Source organism: Rhipicephalus microplus, chromosome 6 (genome assembly GCF_043290135.1).
Source record: "Rhipicephalus microplus isolate Deutch F79 chromosome 6, USDA_Rmic, whole genome shotgun sequence".
Lineage (NCBI taxonomy): Eukaryota > Metazoa > Arthropoda > Arachnida > Ixodida > Ixodidae > Rhipicephalus > Rhipicephalus microplus.
In genome coordinates this window covers 175,409,418-175,431,299 of record NC_134705.1, presented here as the reverse complement: position 1 = coordinate 175,431,299, position 21,882 = coordinate 175,409,418, and the positions used below count along the sequence as shown (strand labels likewise).

Here is a 21,882-nt window from a genome sequence, read left to right as displayed (position 1 = left end):
GTGAAATCGAGCATTTCTTTCGCTTTGTTTTCAATTCTTTAGCGGTTAAACTCTACCAGCTTAGCTAACCAAGAAGCTGGTGATTGGCAGCGAGAGGGCGAGTTAGTCAACATGTCGAAGCACATGGACTCATACCACGTGCTTCTCAGACCATGTGCTTCGAGATGACCGATTCGTACTCGCACTGGCAACTGCTGGCATTCTGGTGAGCCCTGTTGTTAGAATGGCCACCCGGATAAACTAGAAGCTTTTCTTTTGAAGAATTCATCCTGCATTTGCTTGCAGCTTCGATTACAAACTGGTGGTTGTCAATTACTTATTTAGTTACCACTGCGTCAACCTGTGGTATTCAAAAGAACTCGAAAGTGCAGTTGCATCTTCTTCGGTGATACGCCCATCCCCGACGGGACCACGGTCCCTGGGTCGAGCAGTGGCGACCGGCTCGGCGAGTCGCAGCGCGAGCGCGGAGCCGCCGCCGTTCTCTGGTGGACGACGTCACAATCTGTCACGCACACGTTAACACCGAGCGCCACACCCGTGCCGGGGTGGGGACGACGCAATGCGGGCGACGCCCGCACCGCCGAGCAGGCCACGACCACCTGATGCACGGTCCGACATCGTGTCACACCGCCGCCGAGTTGCGCCAATGTATGGACACGCCTGCCGGTCACCTGCAGCTGCCGTTACCGCTCGCCAACCGCCACACATCTCGTAAACGCGCATACAGCGTGCAGCCTGGGACGATTCGGAGGAAAACGGCCGTGCTAACACGTGCAGATAGCCGAAGAAAGAGAGATATAACTTTATTGAAACACTAGTTAGCGACTGTTAAGAGAAGACGGTGCTGGTGAAGTCGCGTCCGGAGTGTACTGCGTCGTAGCAATTGTACTGCGTCAGGACGCGCAGTTACGCCCCGCGGTCCCTTATCAGACACGTTAGGAGGAACGTTCGACTCTGCTGGACGACGAGGTCTTGGCTCCGGAGCAGAATCGTCCGAGATTCTATAATGGGCGAGATATCCAACTGAGTCGCACGTGTCCACATCGCGTGGAGCAAACTTTTTTCTTTTATCGCATTATTTGCACTTTGACCTGGGTACTTCTGGATGCCACTTGCTGTAGAGCTCAGGCTTTGGAAAGAACTCCGCCTGTAGTTGCCATCGCGTAAAGAAGGGAAAACATTTCGGTTATATTTCAAAGGAACAGGCAATCTCCTGGCGTTTAGCACCATTCGTGCCACTTCTTTCGAGTTCGACAGATGGAGCACATGTCCAAAGACAGCTTGAAGTTGAAACACTTGTGAAGCAGAAGTGGCTTATAGATTGATTGATATGTGGGTTTTAACGTCCCAAAACCACCATATGATTATGCGAGACGCCGTAGTGGAGGGCTCCGGAAATTTTGACCACCTGGGGTCCTTTAAGTGGCTTATAGATGCTCCACCAAATTGTCCAAGAGCAAAATTTCTTGAATGTCACACACTTTTAAATTGATGGCCTTTCTTTCATTCGACGAGAGTATAATCAAAACGAGACAGAACTTAGACTATATTGCGTAACTGCGCGTCCTGACGCAGTACACCTGTCACGACGCAGTACACCTGTCACGACGCAGTACACTCCGGACGCGACTTCACCAGCACCGCTGTAAAAGAGACGGCTTAAAATGGCACTAACGGCCGCGCGTGATGGTGCCAGGAACGGTTGTAACAACATGGTGGCATCATCACCGAATGAGTTAACAACGGGAAAGTGATGAATCGTGGCCAAATGTCGAGATCGCGGAATGCGCGCAAGAAGGGGGTCACGTCGCGAAGCCACCGTGCCGTTGCACCTCCGGAACGCCACAGGCTACACCTCTTATACGTGCACCTGCATCGTGGTTTTCACGCTACAAGCGTGCGACTGTTACAGCGCGTACAGTCAACATCATGAAGCAGCAACCACATGGAACGTAATCACGGCACACAGCTGGGGACAAATACGTGTAAAGGCAAACATCTGAATCTTTAATTCGTGAGTTGTACTACTGTTCTTTTTTTTTTTGCGATCATGCTAGAAGGAGTCGAGAATCTTACACATCGAAGAGAAGAAACAGAAGGAGAAAAGGTAGTAGGACTACTTATTCCAAAATAAAAAAATAAACAGAGAGCTTTGTTTGTTATAAAAAACATAAATATATACATTAAATCGAGCACCATAATTTTTTATGCAATCTGTAACATTTCTATTCTAGAACGGCCCTAATTATAAAGCTTCATAATATTTCATAAAACCACTCCATTCTTGGCCAGTCCCCTGCAGTACCCATGCGCGTAAGATAATAAGTGAATAAGAACAATAACTACCCAGAAAAACGCCTATGACTTTATTTCTTCACTCACATTAACCGCCGGCTTCTTGGCTAACCCCATTCAGTGGGTAAGAGCCAGAACAGAGGTAAAAGCAAGCAAGTAAGCTTCCGGTTCACTACTCTAAACTTCGGGATTAGGGAAGGGTAGTAGAAAGGAAGGGGGCGTACAGAGGAAAGACGGGGAAGATAACCAAAGGAAATGACTGAAGTCGTCTACCCTGTATTCGGGAAAGGGTTGATAGAAATCACAAAAGGAGACTATTCTTTATTTAAACAACAACGTGCTTATGACCATATCAATATTCAATCATACGCACCCAAAAAAAAGGGAATTTGATTCAGCAGGCCCACGAAGCGGCCGCCAGGTACTCCCTGTCGGTCCCTACGTGGGAGACGCCCGCTACGCGTTAAGCGCGTCATGCAGGACTGAAATAAAGTTTTTATCATGCCATTCCAAGGGAATTGGATAACGCTATGATTCTGCTCCAAAACGTTATTCTTCCCTTTCGCTCGTCCCATGTGATACAAGTGACACGTCGCGGTGGTTCCCTACGTATAACCCAGAAAGTGCGACGCAAGTACGTTCTTCGTGGTTGCCGCTTAGTTCGAATACCGCTTTTACTCGACTATAGCGCTGCTCTAGTGAATGCGAAAGAAGCCAAGACACGAGCCTCACACACGGTACTTCTCACAAAGTTGTTGCTTTTTTTTCGCACACGTCATCTATGTGTCCATTCATGGAAGTTCGAGAGCTGTTGGTAAATGTATATTAAACACACCTACTGAAGAGGTTTCGCAACAAGAATCGAAGTTGAAATCGTAGATTCAGTTGTGGTTCACGCTACCACTTTTCATACTCATGATCTACATTTCTTAAATACACTTTACGTTGATTCGATCCTTTGTTCGAACCTCTTTGGCCATTCATCTTGCTTTAGACGCAAAGCACTGCGCGAGTGTGCAATATAAAATGGTATAACGCTTTTCAAAGTGCTGGTAAGTTAACACAGCTGAGTTCATACAACATTATCATGGTTTCTACAAAGGCGCTGCCGTCTCAGACCAACGTTCGGTTTGGACGAACAAAACGAATGGGTTCATTATATGCTTAACTGCATCGCTGCTTCGTTTCTTTTGTTATCAGCTGGCGTATTTTTTTAATTAGCCCACCGTAAAAGGAAATATAGCCGTTCTAATTTCAAAACAGCTTTGTCATCTCGAATACGAGTGCATCGTAGTAACTGCCCTCTTAAAGGAACATTAACAAGTAAACTATTAACTAAGGCTCAACAGATATAATTCCTCATTCTGCTTTATTGATTTCGTGGTTAAAGATGAACTAATGTAGGTAAAAATAAACTTAGAGCTCCAGTTTTCTGTTTAAGAGTTTCGCATTGAAGTCACAATGGCCTTTCATCAGCATGACGTAACTGATAAGTTTGCATTCAATGTATGACGTGACAAATATGATGCGTTGGGACACATTAAATTTGTCGTGATGTGCCGAGTCTGTTTCAATCGGATAGTCTGAAACTCACGGTACATTCAGAATGGCAAACAATTAACTAAGAGCTACAGCAAATGTTGACAAATCCGTGACGTCACAGAGAGCTGAAGCGTAGTCACTGTAGCCTTCGAAGCTTTTCTGACCGGTCATGTCTGCTTTATCCGTTTTTTTTTCAGCTTCTAGAGCAAAAAATACGCTGCGCCGTGCCACGCAAGGTCATTCATCCCGTCGCGATGACCTTTAAGCCACTGGCGCGCGAGTGACGTCACGTCACGTGATTAGCTGCGCAGAGACACCGCAGCTGCGTTCATTCGAAGCCTCGCCGCTAGGACACCACGTGGCTAGACAATAGTGCGACGGTTGATTTATTTTTGTTATTTTTGTACGTTGTCGGAAAATGTTAATGGCATATCTTATTAACGACTTTTTGATGGCTGGAGAATTGTACAAAAGTGTGACACTGACGCTTTCTCACTGTCTTCGTTTGAAGCAACCAGCGTTGTAACACTGCTTTTTGCACGATTGAACACCACAAAACACTGCGGCTATTCGTAAGGAAACGCGAGGAATACGGGGTCATTGGAGTGCACCGAATCATCGAGAAACCCCGCGGCTTGCTCGATCATGTAAATACAACCATACAAACATATATCCTTAAAGAAAAAACGTCACGCGACATTACCAAGCTCGACAATGACCCACCCAGTGACACGCCATCCAACTTCGGTTCTGATATCACAGCGCGTCACTACTCCACTTCTGCCTCAAATCCACCGAGTCTGAGAGGAAGAGGGAGAAAAAACGACGACGTTTTTCGTGTCGGTGTTCGACCATTCTCATGTACAAACGCGCCAAAAAGGTGAAATTAAACAGAGTGATTAACAACTACAGCGTCTCGTCTCGTCTTTAAGTCACAATTTTCGACATTTTCTTTACTGCAGGTCTGTTTTGGTCGAGGTTGTATCGCAGATCAAAATTATGATGATCACAAGCTGCCACGCGATCAATTACCGCCCGAGTATTTTGTATAGATGGTTAATAATAAAAGCCGAAGCGTGCCTAACCACTGCGCCGCAGGCTCTCTGGACAGCCCAAAGTGTGTTCCCTTGTTAATTGTTAGTGGACCAATGTGGCGAGTAATGACATTCGCGAAATTTCTGTGGCACGTACGCGCTATTAGAGCTTTGCAGCATAACTGTCATGGTCCACGTTTGCGTTTGTCGTACATAGAAAAAAAGATGCAAAAAAAGAAATAAAAATCAAGGGAGAAAGAGTGAACAAGAGAGAAGGTGTCCGCCTGCTATGCCGTGGCCAAGCCTTGCGTGACTTGGTACAAAGTGAGGTATTCTTTCTTTTTTTAATAAATAAAGCAACAATAATGAGACTTCTTTAGCGATGCCAGACGGTGGTGGTATGCTGTAGTTATTGAGCCTGACAAAGTAGTCATACTGCAGCATGGAACACTCTCTGTAACACCTGTAGGCGAAAACTTGCCCCACGCGCGTTAGCATACCGATTTCTACAATCGCGGACCACGCTTCTTTAAACACATATAACGAGTCACGCGGTGAGAGGCGCGCACTTGTTTGCGTTCTCAGTTAATTGCGTTGCATCTCCGTACTCCTCTTTTTGACGAAGTGCTTTCTACAAGTACAATGGGTGTGCATTTTAAGCGAGTGACAATGTCATCTGACGGCGTCGCAAAATTGTTGCTTCTGTATGACATCATAATGACGACACATCGAGAGAAATTGCAGTGGATATATGTACCACTTCGCGCCCCTGCCCTGTTTCGCTCGGAGTCACTGCGAAACGAGTCACTTCAGGCTTTGGCCTTAATACCTAACCGGAGAAAATGGGAGTCATCGAAAGTTAAGGTATACTGCTGCCAAAGAAAGATTCCGATCCAATAAATCATACGTTAGTCACGAAAATTCGCTTCGAATTCTCGAGTATGTATTAATATTGTTTTAGTATGGAAATTGTTAACGATATTTGGAATATCTGAAGTAAGTTTATAATTTACCTTATCCCTGCTGTCGCCTTGCGTACTGCAAACCGACGCTGTTTTTCACTGTAAATCTGGCTTCTCCTGTAAAAGACAAATAGAGCGGAGAAGCACCCTTTCGGTGCGCTCGTAATCCCTCGAATAGACTCGCTTGGCTTGTCGAGATAACTGTCTAGCGCTGCCTGTTTCGTTGTACATAGTTTTATAGCGCACAAAAAACACGGACAGAAGAAAGTGTGACACACACAGGCAATAACTTTCAGCATTTTTTTTAATTCAGGAAACAGGTAACCACATATATAGGCAACATCACTTCACGACCACCACGATCACACCGTTTTCCAAGTTTCACCTATCTTTGCGTAGACAGGCTAACACCTTCTAGGAATATAATTGCCAGTGTGTGTTACGTTTTCATCTGTCCATGCTTTCGTCGAGGCTATAAAACTACTGTATGACATACCGACACGCCCAAAACGCTACGTTATTAAGCCTTTCTTTTTCACGTTGGGTCGTCATACGAGCCGGATCCGATGTGGCTGAGTGATTTGGTGAGTCTTAGCGAATCGGTCCGTGTACCAGTCAGTTCACCCTGCCTAGCAAGATCTCGGTGTCTGAATAATTACCGGAGTCTTACGCGTCAAAACAACGATGTGTTTATGAGGCCTGTTAATAGTTTCAAGATAACTTCTTTTACTTGGTCTTTTCTGAAGATGTCCTAAATCTAGTAGAGGTGCAGCGCAGTGAGCTGGGAAGGAGGAGGCAATGTACCGAGAGCGGGAAGTACTTCATCCGCCACTGGAATTCGGCCCGTATCCAGAGAGCAGGTGAGAGGGTGACGAGTGCCGAGAAATATACCGTGCGATCAAAACATTTGACGACACCGGCATTTTCTGCGGAAATTCGTCGGTCTCACGTGCGCCCTTGTTGCGATTCGCAGTTACGCACTATACTTTCCTGCCACCACGCATCCAACAAACACAGGTTCGTATGCTTCGCAATCTTCGTGGTCGCTACTCGTGTAAAAGGACGACAGCACTGCCAGTCAGTGGTGTCGAAGGACACGTGGTTGCTACCGTTGGCGCCACGCTCGCCGGCTGAAACGAAATAAAGTAATATATATATGGAGTGCCAGCTGACTTTCGTACAGCGTCTGCTCCGCTTTTCAGGCGAGAGTGCCTCAAACCACCCCTAGCTGGCTGCTCTCGGCGCAATAAAAGCTCCCCCACTGCACCTCTAGACGGCAGTGCTCCTATAATCCTGTTCGACGCCTGAAACACGCCGGCTATGAAGACTCGGAAGCACTTTCAGCGTGACTTCGAGTCCTTCCGTTCTCCCAATAAAATGCGCCATACATATAACATAACTTTTGACTAAAATAAAACGACCTTATTGCACCAAATGACCAAACGGCCAGATTAAGACGTATTTTCGTCACCTTTGTATCTTTACTGAACGACCAACGAAAGACACGCGGCCTTTTTTCTTTTTTTTTATTATGTGACACCTGGATTGCACCAACGACCTTACTTCTGCAGCACCATGCACCCAAGCCACTAAATCGGTATTTTTGCCTGACGTTCCTGTGGATCCGATTTTTAAGAGCGTAAGTATGAGTAAAACAGGTCTGGTCTACTTTCGGTAAACTGGAGTCCGTTTCGAATACTTACGATCTGTGTATCCAAGTGAAACGTGTAAACTAACTGTGCGAAGAACTTCTTCGCTTATCCTTAAAGTCTGCGCGTTCTTGAAGGTAAGACAGAAAGAGTGTGTTGGAGCAATGGTAAGATTGAGTAGAATGTTTATATATGAGTACTATATGAGTACTAGACGGGACACTGGAAAACTATCTCAGGAGACCAAAAAATCTCATTAAGAGGCGACAAACCATGAAAGTATCAAATGCCACCTACAAAAATAGAGCTAGTGGAGCTGTCGAAGTTAGTCAATGGGCATAAGGTATAGCCGACTCTAGAAGGGATGAGACGGAGATAATCGAGAAAGCTGTAAAAAGCGGCAGAAGCCTAAAAGCTACGAAGGCAAACTTGTGCATAGTCAAAAATTGCCCGCATGCATTAAGGGAAAAGTAAGGCAATGTCCTAACCAATATGGATAGATTAGTTAATTAGTTCTACAGAGTGAGATTAGTTCTACAGAGTGCTGTACAGAAGCCGATACAACCAGGATGATATCGTAAAAAAAGCAATAATATCCAAAAAGAATTCGACATCCTACCAGTGACTACAGGAGAAGTAATGAAATCACTGGTAGGAATGCAAAGAGGGAAAGCCGCTGGTAAGTTTAAGGTAACAAGGGACCTGCTGAAAGATGGCCGAGAAATTATGTAAAAAAAAAAAACTGGCCACCTTATACAGGGTGTCCTACATAGCTTTAGCCAAGAATTTGAAAGTGAAAGGCACTTAGGAGGCGAATTGAACCAAACGCATACTACTCACACTAGCCTGCAGGTACTCGGGCTATTTTTGTTTCTTCCTATACTAATTATTTATTAATTCCTAATTACCTATTTTTTAATTATAGGCTAGAAACCCAAAATATGAACACTGAGATGTAGAGCCCTCTCAGAAACCACCGACTAAATCGTTTCCTGCACGATACATCTCGCGCTGTTATTTTTTCCACGTTGTAAAGAAAGCCCGTGAAATGTGTAAAGAAGCCGTGTGACGGACCGCGAACGCACTGCTATATGCTGCTAAAGGCTTTCTTTACAACGCGGAAAAAAATAACAGCGCTACACGTATCTCACAAGAAACAATTCAGTCGGTTGTTTCCGAACGTGCTCTGCAGCTCAGTGTTCACATTTGGGGTTTCCAGCACATATTTAAGATATAGGTAATCAAAGATAAATAATTAATTAGCATGGGGAGAAATAAAAACATAGCCTGGGTGCCTACAGACTATAGTGCGAGCAGTACGCGTTTGGTTCGATTCGCCATTGAAGTGTCTTTCATTTTCAAATTCTTGACTCAAGTTGTGTGGGATACCTTGTATATACGAAGTATCTCTTGACGGGAAGGGTACCAGAATCTTGGAAGAACGCCAAGATCATTTTATTCCATAAAAAAAGGAGACATCAAAGACTCGAAAAACCACATGCCAATCAGCTTACTGTCCGTTCTCTACAAACAATTTACAAAAATAGTAGCTAATAGAATTAAGGCGACATTAGAGTTCGATTATCCAAAGAACCAATCAGGATTTCGTACAGGTTACTCCACAACAGACCATGTTCATATCAATCAGGTCCATATCAATCAGGTTCATATCAATCAGGTGTGCGCGCCGCGGAACACAACACATATCCTTCATAGATTACCAGCAGACGTTTGACTCAGTTGAGACATCAGCAGTGATGCAGACACTACGAAATCAGGGCATCGACGAAGCCTGGAACAAATCTACAGCGGATCCAAAGCCACCATAGTTGACCACAAAAAAAGCGACGGTATACCAATAAACAAGGGTGTAAGACAGGGAGACACGATCTCTCCAATGTTATTCACCGCGTGTTTACAGGAGGTTTTCAGGGTCCTAGATTTGGAAGAGTTAGGGATAACAGTTAATGTAGAGTATCTTAGTGAGCTGCGATTCACTGACGATATTGCCTCGATGAGCAACTCGGTGGACGAATAACAGCTCATGATTACATGAACTGGACACGGAAAGAAGAAGAGTAGGTCTGAAAATTTACTTGCATAAAACCAAAGTAATGTGCAACAGTCTAGGCAGAAGACAGCGCTTTGCGATAGGTGGATAGACGCTGGAAGTTGTAAAGGAATATGTCTTCTTGTGACATGCGGAGCCGAGACCTGCAGGCTTACAAAGAGGGTTCGGCTTAAATTGAGGACGACGCAGCGAGCTATGGAAAGGAAAATGATAGGGGTAACCTTAGGAGACCAGAAGGGAGCAGAGTGGGTCAGTGAACAAACCGGCGTTAAGGATATCGTAGTTGAAATCAAGAAGAAGAAATGGACATGGGCCGGCCACATTGCAAGTAGGCAGGATAACCGCTGGTCATTAAGGGTAACTGACTGGATTCCCAGAGAAGGCAAGAGGGTGAGGGGGAGACATAAAATTATAGCCTGATGAGATCGACAAGTTCGCATGTATAACGTGGCAGCAAACAGCACAAGATCGGATTGATTGGCGGATCATCGGAGAGGTCTTTGCCCTGCTGTGGGCGTAGTCAGGCTGATGATAATGATGATGACTATAACGATAGGAGATGCACCTATAGGGTAAATATGTAGGTAGAAAGTAGTTTGTTATATTCCTCTTTCTTAAATCATATTAACAAGAACATCACCTTTGATGTAAGTGCGCACCTTTACTCATAGTAACAGGTATGTGGCGTAGCCAAAGGGTGGCACATGTCCTTGCCCCCCCCCCCCCGCAATTTTATTCCACCATGGCCTCAGTTGTTCAGTTGTCAAGAAAACTCAGTTGTTCAGAGCGAAAAATGACCATTTCAAGAAGATGCCCCCGCCCCTCCCTCCCTACCCGAAAAAAAAAAAAAATACTGCATACGCTTCTGGTAGTAGAATGGGCCTCATAGCATCAGACTTAGAATATTGATTTCAAGAGTAGAAAAAAAGTAAGCGAAAGTGTTAACGAATGCGTGAGAATGCCAGCTTGGCCATAATAAACATTTGGCCGATTGAAAACCAAATCAAGTGCACGCTTTGTGACAACTTTTTGCACACTGGCACCGTAAACGGCACCTATATTATGTGCAACGTATTACAGCTTAAGTTGAACTTGAGAATGTACGGTCCTACTTCCACATCCTACTTCCACTACTAAAAACAAATTAATACTCTAAGCATAACTCGTGGGTTTAGGTTTAACATATTATCAGATGTGTCATTCGTGTTAAACCACGAAATAAAAATGCTAACACTTTTGATAACACATAAAGATATAGCAACTTCTTTTTACTTAATCCAGCCCCATTCTCAAGGTTTACATCTGAAATATTTCTAGCAAGGTATTCACACGTTCACCGGTGATATTCTGAACATAAAGCAGTCATAGTCAAGAGCATTTACACTTCATTGTCAATGGCTCATAACAAATCATCGACACAAGAAACAGTGATGATCAGGAATTTCGTACTTGCTTTGCATTTCAAAGCTCACATATTAAACATTTGCGGCACGTCAAAAGCCATTTGTAGCATTCCGGGAAGAACTTCAAAAGGTTGGCAAAGTGGGCTGGTTGGTAACTGTTCACGGAACAAGAAAGCGGGACGAGCATTTCAGAAAGCTCGAACTGTTTCGTTTTCACAATTGGTTTTGTGGAGAGTACGCTATACATGACTGTAGAGACCTTCAAATATGATGTTTGAAATATAACCGCCGAATTCGTTAACACCACTTGACGCGCACTTGAATTGAGCAAGTCCGGTGCCCAAGGTACGGTACGGGAGAGCTCCACTTGAGCTCGACCAAAAAAGAAACTTGCCCCTGCAAGCCTGTACCACGACCGCTGGATTTTTTTTTTTTTTTTTTTTTTCCATCCAGCGGCCGTGTCTATACACAGAACGGAGGTAATTTGACCCCCCGCTTGCCCCGCTTGCCCCCCTTCCTCCCATTATTTGCACCAGTGTCAAGGTTACAACGTGCTATGCAGCGATAGTGGTTTCTCAAGTACTCCAAAGGGATTTCGGCGCAGGGCACTCTAACACAAGGAATCTGTGCGCAAGATTGTCAGGATCACAAATACTTCTAACACCGTGGTCAGGATCCGTCGACGGTTTCAGAGTTCCGGTTTGCCATCCCCACACTTAACGAGTCAAGTTCGAGCCAAGCCGAGACAGAGTGCAAAATGGCGGTGGGCCGGGCGTGCATGTGTTTGTGGCATGGTCTCAGACCAAAACTGACGACACCAGTCCGCAGTGGTCCATCTCTGTTGAGGAGCTGGTCTACGTGGTCGCCACCATCGAGGCAACCGCACCGGTGGTCTGCCTTTCGCAAGCGGTGGGACTCTATCCCTGCGTTGCGTCGCGGCTTGGCCGACGCAGGTGCCGGCGGCAGTGGATCCGGTAGCGGTGCTGGCAGTGGTGCTTCGGGCCGATCAGCGGACCAGTTTTCACAACGAGCCATGAAATACACGTTCGTTGCTTTCGGCGCGATGTTCACCGGTGTCGGTGGTTTCTTGGTTGTCTCTTGGGGTGCGTATGAGCTGGGAATGCGAACGGGATGTCTCACTCCTAATTCTTTGCAGGTGCACCTCCTTTGGATGAACAAGGCAACGAGGTGAGCTGATTTTGTTCCGTCGTCATCCCAGAACAAACTGATGAAACGCATTCCTTACTTATTTTTCTGACGCTTGTCTCTCCGTGAGCGAAACGATTGACGCGTTGACGTTGAGTGATCTAACGCGTTCACAACACCTCTTCCCGTCCGATCATGCTGTTGTCATCTTTCGTTTCCAGATAAAGGATGAGTTCAGCCACAGTAAGTAGAGGCAAGGTTGGTGCGAGGCGCATGACCCATCCTAAATGGCTGACACCTTTCAGTGCCTCGCTGGAAAGCCCATTTGTACAGGACATACAAAGAGCTCCAGCTGTACAACAAGGTACGGAACCTTCACTCGTGTCGTTGCGCAATCACTGGCGAATACAATGAAACCACCAACACATATATTACCTAACGTGAAATCGCTGCCAGCTTTAGAACAACAGCTACCGGGGCACGTTTGTAAGGAACACCCGAAAAGTTCACCAGACAGGACGAGCGTTCACTTTAAACAAATTATTGCTTTCAGAAACCCACCAGGTTGTAAAGCCAAAGCTACATCAAAACGCATGTTTTTTTGTGTGTGTGTGTGTGTGTTTCATCTCTTTTTGAGCCTCTAGTGCTATTGTGGCAGCCAGCTTTCAAGCGTGTTGGCAAGTAGTGGCTATGACCTGATTCCGTGTGTCACCGTAATGCCCTCCAGAGCCCTTGAGAAAAGCACTGCTGAAGTCGCAGTCCTTGCATTTGCACCCTCATGCAAAAAATCTAAAGAGAAAAGGATGGGGACTTGTAGCATTTACTGGATATGGCAAGACGTATTTCTCCAGCATGCAAGCCAGTGAACTTGTCAGGGCGAGGCCCCATCACTTGTGTAATAATACTAAATTGATAATATAAGTAGGTGCATTCTCATTAGTTTTATTGCAAACTAAATTTCTGCATTCCTACTGATGTTGTCATTCCCACTTTTGGTGGTATGGTTATTGAATAACTGTGTGCGTATCACTCCTGCAGGTCCTAGCTGATGGCTGTCGCACTGTTGTAGTCCTCCGCTTTCAGGATACGAGTTAACCAGCATTTTAATGCTAGTAGCATTCTTTGGCCAGCACGCCAAGCTATTGGTGCCTCTGATTAGACCCACTCCATAGTTCAGGGTCTGACGTCACCTGGACAACCGCACTTGACCTCCTACATAAGCGAATCGTTCAGTGTAGTCGTTGTCCCAAACCTCGGTGTTCTATTCTCATGACGGAAATAGTGTCACCTGTTGTAGCCAACCACTTTGTCACAGCAGATTAATCTGTAATGTGAGTTCACCGTGGTTCTCTAGTCATAGTTTACAGCTGCCTGCACAAAGGTCACAGGATCAAATCGCAAATGCATTTTAATGGAAGCAAAATGCTAGAGGCCTATGAGCTTAGATTTAAGTGCACCTTTAAGGGACCGACAACTGATTTTTTTTTACCCAGTTTTTTCCAGCGCGACAGATAGCTTACCCGTCGTAGTGCTCGTAGCAGCAGTAGTTAATCCCAAAATCATAAAATTATTTTATAAGCAGTGTTTTTTCATCTGAAAGGCTCTGAACACGGATGTGCCTTTTTGTCCAGCGATGCTGAAAATCGATCAGGATGCTGGTAGTCCTTCTAGTGACTTGTGCACACTGTCGTTCTACTTTCGCAGGACTTCCTGTAACTATACTTAACCATGTTTATTCTGAGCTTTAAAACTATTTTTGAAAATGACGAGATGTTACAATGAGATGATGTGGCTTTATTCTTCTTCTCTGTATTTGTACCGCGCTGCATTTGCGTGTGCGCAAGGTTGTTTGCGCCTGTGTCGTGGATGGCTTGTCCCGTTGTCATTACTCTCTCGACACACGAGCCAAGCCAAGTCACCGAAAACGTCCCTGCACATATGCGCGGCCTCCGAGTAGCAGTACACGTCATTTCTGAGACAAATTGTGGGTAGAAAACTCACGCCACTCCAAGATTCTAGCGACCCGGAAACAGCGTGCACGGTTTCATGAACACACAGAAAAGTTGCTCAAGACGCATCGACGAGCATAGGATCATTATGTCGTGTGAAGGAAGCGCGACTTTAATGCATACTTTAAACGCAGGCCTATATGTACATTTCTATGGAGTAATATCTTTAACTATAAAGAAGCAAAGCACATTTCAATACCCAATTCTACGGAGTAATATCTTTAACTATAAAGAAGCAAAGCACATTTCAATACCAACAGGAAAATTGTTGACCGCGTACGCTAGTTTACAGTCACATGACAGGGCACATCAGATAATTGAAGTTTCTGCCATCAGGTGGCGCCGCAGGTTATTTTCACGATTTTCATTAAGAATTAAAAAGTATAACTCCACTTTTCACGGAAAAAAAAAGGGTTGGTTTGAGTCACTATGAGGGACAATTCTTCTATCCGTGCAGTCATCTCATGTCATGTTCTGGGCAGTTGTCGGTCCCTTTAAGAACACCAGAGGATAAAAATTTCCAGAAACTTCATCTGCGATGTCCCTTATCATCATATCACAGCTTTAGAATGTAAAATTCTAACCGTTATATTGTATGACCTGTAATTCAGTGCTCTGTGTGCTATACTTACTTTGTTCATCATAAGCAAGAGTGAAGGCGATTGTTATAAAAATCACTAATCCCTCTCGTATCCTGAGCTGTAGCGCATTAATTCCTCGTGCGCAGATGATCAAGGACCCATCCCGCGATAAGCTCCTGCCAGACCCGTTGACCGAGCCCTACTACCAGCCTCCGTACACGCTAGTCCTGGAGATGACCGGCGTTCTGGTGCACCCCGACTGGACGTACCAGACTGGCTGGCGTTTCAAGAAGAGGCCCGGCGTGAATCATTTCTTGCAGCAGGTTGGGCCACCGCTCTTCGAAGTTGTCATCTACACTTCGGAACAGGGATTTGTGAGTATCCATTTTGTGGAAGGGCGGCTTATTATGCTGGGCGACAACTTTTCTTGACAGCACTGTGGAAGCTACGCAACCAAAGCAGATGCATGATGCCGCATCAAAATATACTACTTAGGCTTACCGATAGTTCTCTCATTTGCCTTGCTGAAGTAATTACTGTTTTATTTATCATGAGACTTATACAGTCGTAAAGGGTATAATACAGTTATTGTCTGCTTTGCAAGAATGCTTTTTTCTTTTTTTTCTATTTCTTAGACAGCACCACATTTTCAGCCCACCCATTTTCCAAGAAAATGTGGCGTCCATTAAATGAGTTTACGGCCAAAAGGGCGCTGTTTAGTTCTCCAAGAAAAATGTACTCGTAATAAACGCTAAAATATCCACTGAACAGGCTGAATGTTTTTCTCATTCATAATGTGTTTTTGTGAACTCGTTGACAAAACCGAAATCGGGCACAATAGCCTTTGCCCCAATGTCAAGACAAGCTGCCGCCAAGTATGGTACTTGCTCAGCTTTTGACTGTTCCTGTCACATAACCCTCTGTGGGTCAATTTTTTTTAACTTTCCCAGATGGTCAGCCTACTTTATTGCTGATTTTGATCACACAAAATGTGTTTAGATGGAAATACATTGTAAAAAAAGATCAAGGAACGGTATTGCGGTGTCAGCATCATTCAGAACTGCAAAATGTTCAATTTTATGGCAGAGTGTTGTATTCCTCGAAACAAGGGCCTGTGTGAGAGTTGGAATAGTCATCGCCGTCGGTGTCAAGAAAACGGGCAGCTTATTTGGCCATGTTGCCGCTTAGCCATTCATCTGAGAAACATGATGGAAGCCCGGTAAACGACGAGATAAATAATACTTGGTAGCCCTAGCCGATAGATATCCTAAGAGCAGTGCCAATGAAAAGTCCACCACCCCTGCAAAGCAGTGTTAATAAAGATAAAGATCAATTTTCATGCGGCTCTGTCGCAATTGAAACCATCAGAGGGTGCTGCCACAGACTGCACAATGCAGAATCAGTTCTTTTTATCTTCGTAAGAAGGTAGCACACTGACAGAGCTTCTGGCAAGTTCTAGGAGTTGGCAGTGAGCATGGACACTGGTTATGGCGCGAAATTTCAAATGAAGGGTCGAAAGACCTTGCCGGATGAAAAACTGCCACCGTACATGTATCGCAGAAGCCCTCAAGAGATTAAAGGACCCCTGACAGTAAAATCTTGTAACTTCTTTAGTGTAAATTCTAGCTTCGTGTCTGATAATCACGTGATTCAATCGTACATGTTCGAACATATCATATAGTAATTAAACGCTCCCATTGTTATTTTTGTCCAATTTGAACATTACTTCGAAACCCTAATCTAAAATCATGAACTAGCGCCTCACCACGGAGTAGCACCAAAGATGACATGCACTCATGCTTTGGTGATGTTGAAAGTGCAGTTTTAATGAAGTAAAAAAAAAATCAAGCGATATGGGTGCTTCAGTATGAGTTCAGCTTCTTGAATGTTCACTAGATTGACAAGAGCATGTCCCCTCAGGAAAGATAACATCCTTGGCATAAGCAGCCAGGATGATTTTGCGTGCAGCCAGACAACACAGCGAGCGGGGACGGAACGAAAAAAAACCCTCCCTCCCCTCCAAATTGGGTGCTTTTGGTAGAACTGTGTGCGGCAGCACATCTTCTGTGACATGTACAATACTCGCTCAACGCTTTCAACGACACAGGGAGTCTGTACTCTATCTGTATCACACCAGCAGTGATGTCGTAAATGCTGCCGAGTTAGATGAGCGGTCATCTTTACTGTGAAACATTTTAATATCTTAAGGGCCACATTCGCCACTGATTGTTTAGGAGGGCCCATGTATACAGAGCAAGCAAACAACACAAACATTCAGGGTTTTGGTTTTGGTCTCAGCGTTAAGATTGAACGGAACACTTGTATGGTGAAGGGAGTGAAAAGTGGTGACTTATTAGGAGTAGGGAGAGGACAAGGGAGGACATTGTTCCCCACAATGAGATTAGACTGCCGTACAATTGCATTATCCTTATAGCATCGCTTGTCACCCTTGTCACGGCACCCTGTGAGGGAATGATGCCTGAAAATCACTGCTAGGAAATTCATAATGCTGTGAATGGGCATGTAAGGTACTTCTTTGGTTTGTTTTTAATTGTTTAAACTGATTTGCAGACGGCATATCCTATCCTGGACACCCTAGATCCTCAGGGCTACATCATGTACAGATTGTTTCGAGACGCAACTCGGTACACCAATGGGCACCACGTCAAGGCAAGTCTTCATTTTACATTCACACCATCAAACAGTGCTACTTGTTTTGACTGCACTGACCTATCCTATCTGGATGTCAGGACTTGTTCCAACTTTCTCGTACCAAAACACCCATAAGAAGTGTCAATGCATTTTTTAGAAAAAAATAAAATAGACCATTTGATCTGATCTTCTCATCTGTTACTTGTATTTGTTGATGCTGTAATAGGTGCTGTGTTTCCTTGGTATGGTGTTGTGCAATAATTTACAAGCTACCCATGAACATTGTGGACTAAGATTCCCGGTATGAATAGCTTCAAGCTTGAACGTACCAATGAGAAAACCAACTTATCTAGACCAGCAGATTACTTCCCTTCAAGAAAGTTCTGCCTAACCTCAGAAGTCCTCATTGTGAGAGAAATTAAAAGGGCAGACTTTTCTTTTTCTTGATGGAATCTCAAACCCACACTGCAGGAAGCATGTTTTTGCTTATTTATTGTGGCTCTTTTTACATAGGGAAAGCCAGCTAATATTTACAGGTGGAGTCGTTTCTATTTGAGTGAATTCAGTGGAATCCTATGATATACTAAGTAGGAATCGGTATCAGCCACAAATGTTCAAAGTCAGGAATGTCGCTAAATGCTGATGTTAAATTTTAATAAACATCAGAGCATGCTATTTCGTTTTTTTGGCATTTGCTGATGTACACCTGGGTACTCAAGTTACTGGCACGAGTAGCCCTGCGAGCCTACTTCACACACATGTTAATCTGTACAAGCAAGCTGGATGATTAGATGTTTTAGTTGAGCGTTACTTCTGGTACCTTCAGCTCGCTTTTCTCGCGCTCGGATACCACAGAGAACTGCACTGATGTCACATCTTTAACGAGCAAGGCTGCCATATGTGTGACCAATGTGCAGACAACATGGCTGCAAGACGACAGAATGGGTGCATCATAATATTTTTGGTGTATTTAGCAATAGATCAAGGATATCATTCTGTAATCGGCTATCAGCATGGGCATCGTGTGCATTACGTTTGTGATATATCTGTGCAGTGACTGTGTTCGATTCTTCAAGACTCATTGCTACAAGGTTCTAAAACTCTGTTGTGAACTTCATTAGAACTTGGCTGCTCTGATGTTGGAACACTAGTGTGCACATCACGCAGGACCTCTCCTGTCTGAACCGGGACCTCTCTCGCGTCATAATGGTCGACTGGAGTGCCGAGGCCTGCTCGTTACAGCCGCGCAACGCGCTACGGCTACCTAAGTGGGATGGCAGTGATGAGGATCGCACGCTCATTGAGCTGGCCCAGTTTCTGCGCAGTGAGTTCTTGCCATCCTATTTCTTTTTTTTTTTTCTTGTTTGGAGCAGCAGCGCAAATGTAGCTTACTCTGGCGCATTACTCTTTCTCGTACGCAACATTTAGCTATGCTTGAGTCGAACACACTACAAAGTGGTGGAATATGTGTGTTACTGTTGCTGTGTTGGCATTGCCTGAAGTTAAATCCTGTGTTGGTACAACTATGTATTGAAGCTATAATTGAGCCAGACTGTTATCATCGGTACCTTAATTAAGGGTCTGAGAGCTTGGTGAGAGATGAACATTGTAGAAACACTGTACACTCATGAAATGCTGCACAAACAGAAACATGACAGAAAGTGCCACAGTAGGGTAGCGCACGCCTGCTATGCCCTGGCATAGCATTGTTTCGGCATGTAAAACCCAGAATTTAATCTCTCAGCACTGCTTTGGTGTGTGTCGGATGATGCAAATTTATTTGAATATGCTTAGTTTTTTTCGCTCTCTCTCAAGTTATAACACTTTGTTTGATTCCAGCTATTGCCACAAGCGAGGTGGAGGATGTGCGGACAGTGCTGGACTACTACAGCCAGTTTGACAATCCATTGGAGGCATTCAAGGAAAACCAAAGAAAACTCCAGGCATGTTACTCAAGCAGTATAAGCATAAGGCACTAGCAAAGGGAGGGGCTGGAAGGCTTGTCCCTGGATGACGTGGAAATTTATTGAAAGACTTAGAAAAATTGTCTTAGAAAGTCATTGTAGGAAGTTTTTAGCGCGCGCTCAGAATATGAGGATGCAAGAGAAGCAGACAAACAAGCTCTTTCCTTGCGTCTTTTTCTGTTACATGCATGCTGGAAACTTTCTATAACGAATTTCTGGCAACTCACCTTCTAGCGTATTCTTAAACTATTCTGCTTCTTGTTAACACCTCACGTTTGACGTGATTTTTCTTTTTTCTCCTTTTTTTTTTTCTTGTTTAAGACAGTGCTGACCTTGACCTCTTCTACCAGCAGTAAATAGTTGAGTAGTACAAAGATATCCGAATAAAGAACTAGGTACTGTGGGGCTCAGTTGAGCATTTTTCATAATGCGTATAAGGGATAGCATTACATGTTGCCGAGTTATTCTGTCTTTGAATTTACTTGAGTTAGTGTTACAATGAAATGTTGCCAAGCTCATAGATGGTGTTCTGCAGAACCGCCTGGATCGGGTATTGTCGCTCAGTTGCGTGTTCTTCACCAGCTTCTGGCGGCACAGCTATGCAGCTTTCTCTTAGCGGCCCAGAGCGTTACATCGCTGCACCGTGCCATGCTCACTTTACTTTTCCTGTTGTCGAGCACTACCTAGTCACTATCTAGAGCACTATCAACTTTCAGTTTTGAAGCATTCGATCTACGAGTGACTGCGTGCACAGCCTCGAATATGATGTAATCTGTTCGCCATCTTTTCGTTCGCACCACTGCTTCCCATGATAGCCGAGTAACGCTTCCTCAATAAAATATGGGCCAGTCCCAAAGAAGCGCATTCTAGCAGAGCTTCCCCTTCAGTCTTGTGACTTCAACTACCGTATTTACGTGCATAACACAAGCGCCTGATAGTGTCAGCTAAATGTTGCCTTATGCCGCCTGAAGATGCCTAGTTAACTGCTAGCGTTGGCTATTGACTCTTATAACACATTTTCTTCATTCAGTCTTAGTTCAGTGATAGAGACGTCTGTTCCTTTTCCTTGTGACCTGCCTTGGATGAGTTCGTGCACGTGACCAGCACGTTCCTCACATAAAGCATGCTGCCTGCAATTTGCAGGAAGAAAAGCAGCAGGCGCCCCTGGAGACAAGCCCCAGCCAACGATCTTGGGCCATGGGACTTTGGAAACGGCAGTGACGATGTCGTGTTCTGTGGACTCTCGAACAGTGGTGGTTGGCGCCGCCAACCATGTTAGTTGAATGAAGTGGACGTTGCCAGTAGAAGAGTGCTCGCCGTTTATAGAATGGACTAAATGTGAGAGCACACGTCTGTTTTGTCGTGCGCGCAACTGCCACTGAAACGAGACTGAGTAGGCGCACAAGACGGTATTGAATAACGTTCTCTTTGTGTGCGTCTGCAGAAGAGGTGGACACTTCCTTGTGCATCATTGATTATGCACACAGGTGTGCAACTAAACCCGAACCCGAAACTCCACAAATATTCTTTTTCTTTCATTAGGAAGGAATGTTGTAGAATGAAATTGATACAATCTAGCGGGATCTTTCAGAACGGTCCTGTTACGAATGCCTGGTGTTACATCATGCTGCATTTTGCCCGTTGTAAAATTTAGTGCTGCTGCATTCTACGCAACTTGCACATAGATCACCACGTCGAGCAATTGCTGAAAGCAGCTGCTAAACATAGTCACTTTGTGTTGTTGGAGGTGCTGTGGTCGCGTAGGACATTTACTAATATAGACTTCACGCGGATCACGTAAGAAGGGTGCTTGTTCTGTCTTTAGAGCTAATCCACAACTCGCGCTAGCGTGAAACTTTGTTTGAAATAACAGCGCAGAAAGGGGTTCTGCGCAGCAGTTTGCCAGCCTGTTTCTGACCCGAGTGGTACACAGTCAGTCGTAAGCTGTAATACCAGTATGTACTACAATGGCCTACTTGGCTCCTTTCTTTTTTCTTGCTGGATTCAGCCAAAGTTAGGTAGGGTACTTGCATTGATGCCTTTGGCATCAGTTTTTCTATATTCAAATTTGGGAACAGAGTTTTTTTCTCGCGAGTCTGGCACAACTACAACGTAGAGTTGTCTGTACTTCTGTGTAAATAAAGTGAATGATGTAAAGTATGGAAGGAGCAGCAGTGGTTTCCACAACATCACTCAAGCTTTCTTAGTGCCCCTGGAGCATTTTTTAGTAGGAACGGGTGAATGTTCAAGCTCTTCGAACCAATATTACAGTACTGCTCGAATTTGTTCTGACACGAACTTGAAGGGGTACTCGCAAAATTTCATGGCCAAGATAGCCTCCTGGATTGATTTCTGTAAACATGCTTATATCATTTGCAAAATATCGGCAGCGAATATACCTTAGGGGGTATTTCACATAAATTTTGAAGTTTCAATTCTGAAGGTATTGACACCATCAAAGGTGACCTTGTACATCACCCCACGCCCTTTTTGGTTTTTTGTCCAATAAATTCAGTTGTTAGATGCGCCTTGTCTGTTTTAGCCCAGTTTTTGTCATCCTTAACTTTGTAGCGT

At 44.6% G+C, this 21,882-nt stretch overlaps 1 protein-coding gene across 1 annotated transcript; it reads left to right on the top strand.

Annotated features, from left to right (window-relative positions):
* Positions 1-11,694: 11,694 nt before the first annotated feature.
* On the top strand, positions 11,695-21,831 carry LOC119167100 (mitochondrial import inner membrane translocase subunit TIM50). The gene is made up of 9 exons (XM_037418524.2): positions 11,695-12,059; positions 12,113-12,144; positions 12,324-12,345; positions 12,408-12,466; positions 14,839-15,066; positions 17,264-17,362; positions 18,512-18,668; positions 19,184-19,287; positions 20,452-21,831. The coding sequence occupies exons 1-9, from the start codon at positions 11,714-11,716 to the stop codon at positions 20,527-20,529; spliced, it is 1,125 nt and encodes a 374-aa protein (XP_037274421.2). The 5' UTR covers positions 11,695-11,713; the 3' UTR covers positions 20,530-21,831.
* The last annotated feature ends 51 nt before the right edge of the window (positions 21,832-21,882 follow it).

Excerpts from the sequence above, each read along its gene's own strand:
- LOC119167100 (XM_037418524.2), top strand. The coding sequence starts at position 11,714 with ATGGCGGTGGGCCGGGCGTGCATGTGTTTGTGGCATGGTCTCAGACCA. Across the intron at positions 12,060-12,112 it reads TTTCTTGGTTGTCTCTTGGG|GTGCACCTCCTTTGGATGAA; the intron begins GTGCGTATGAGC and ends AATTCTTTGCAG. Across the intron at positions 12,145-12,323 it reads TGGATGAACAAGGCAACGAG|ATAAAGGATGAGTTCAGCCA; the intron begins GTGAGCTGATTT and ends TTTCGTTTCCAG.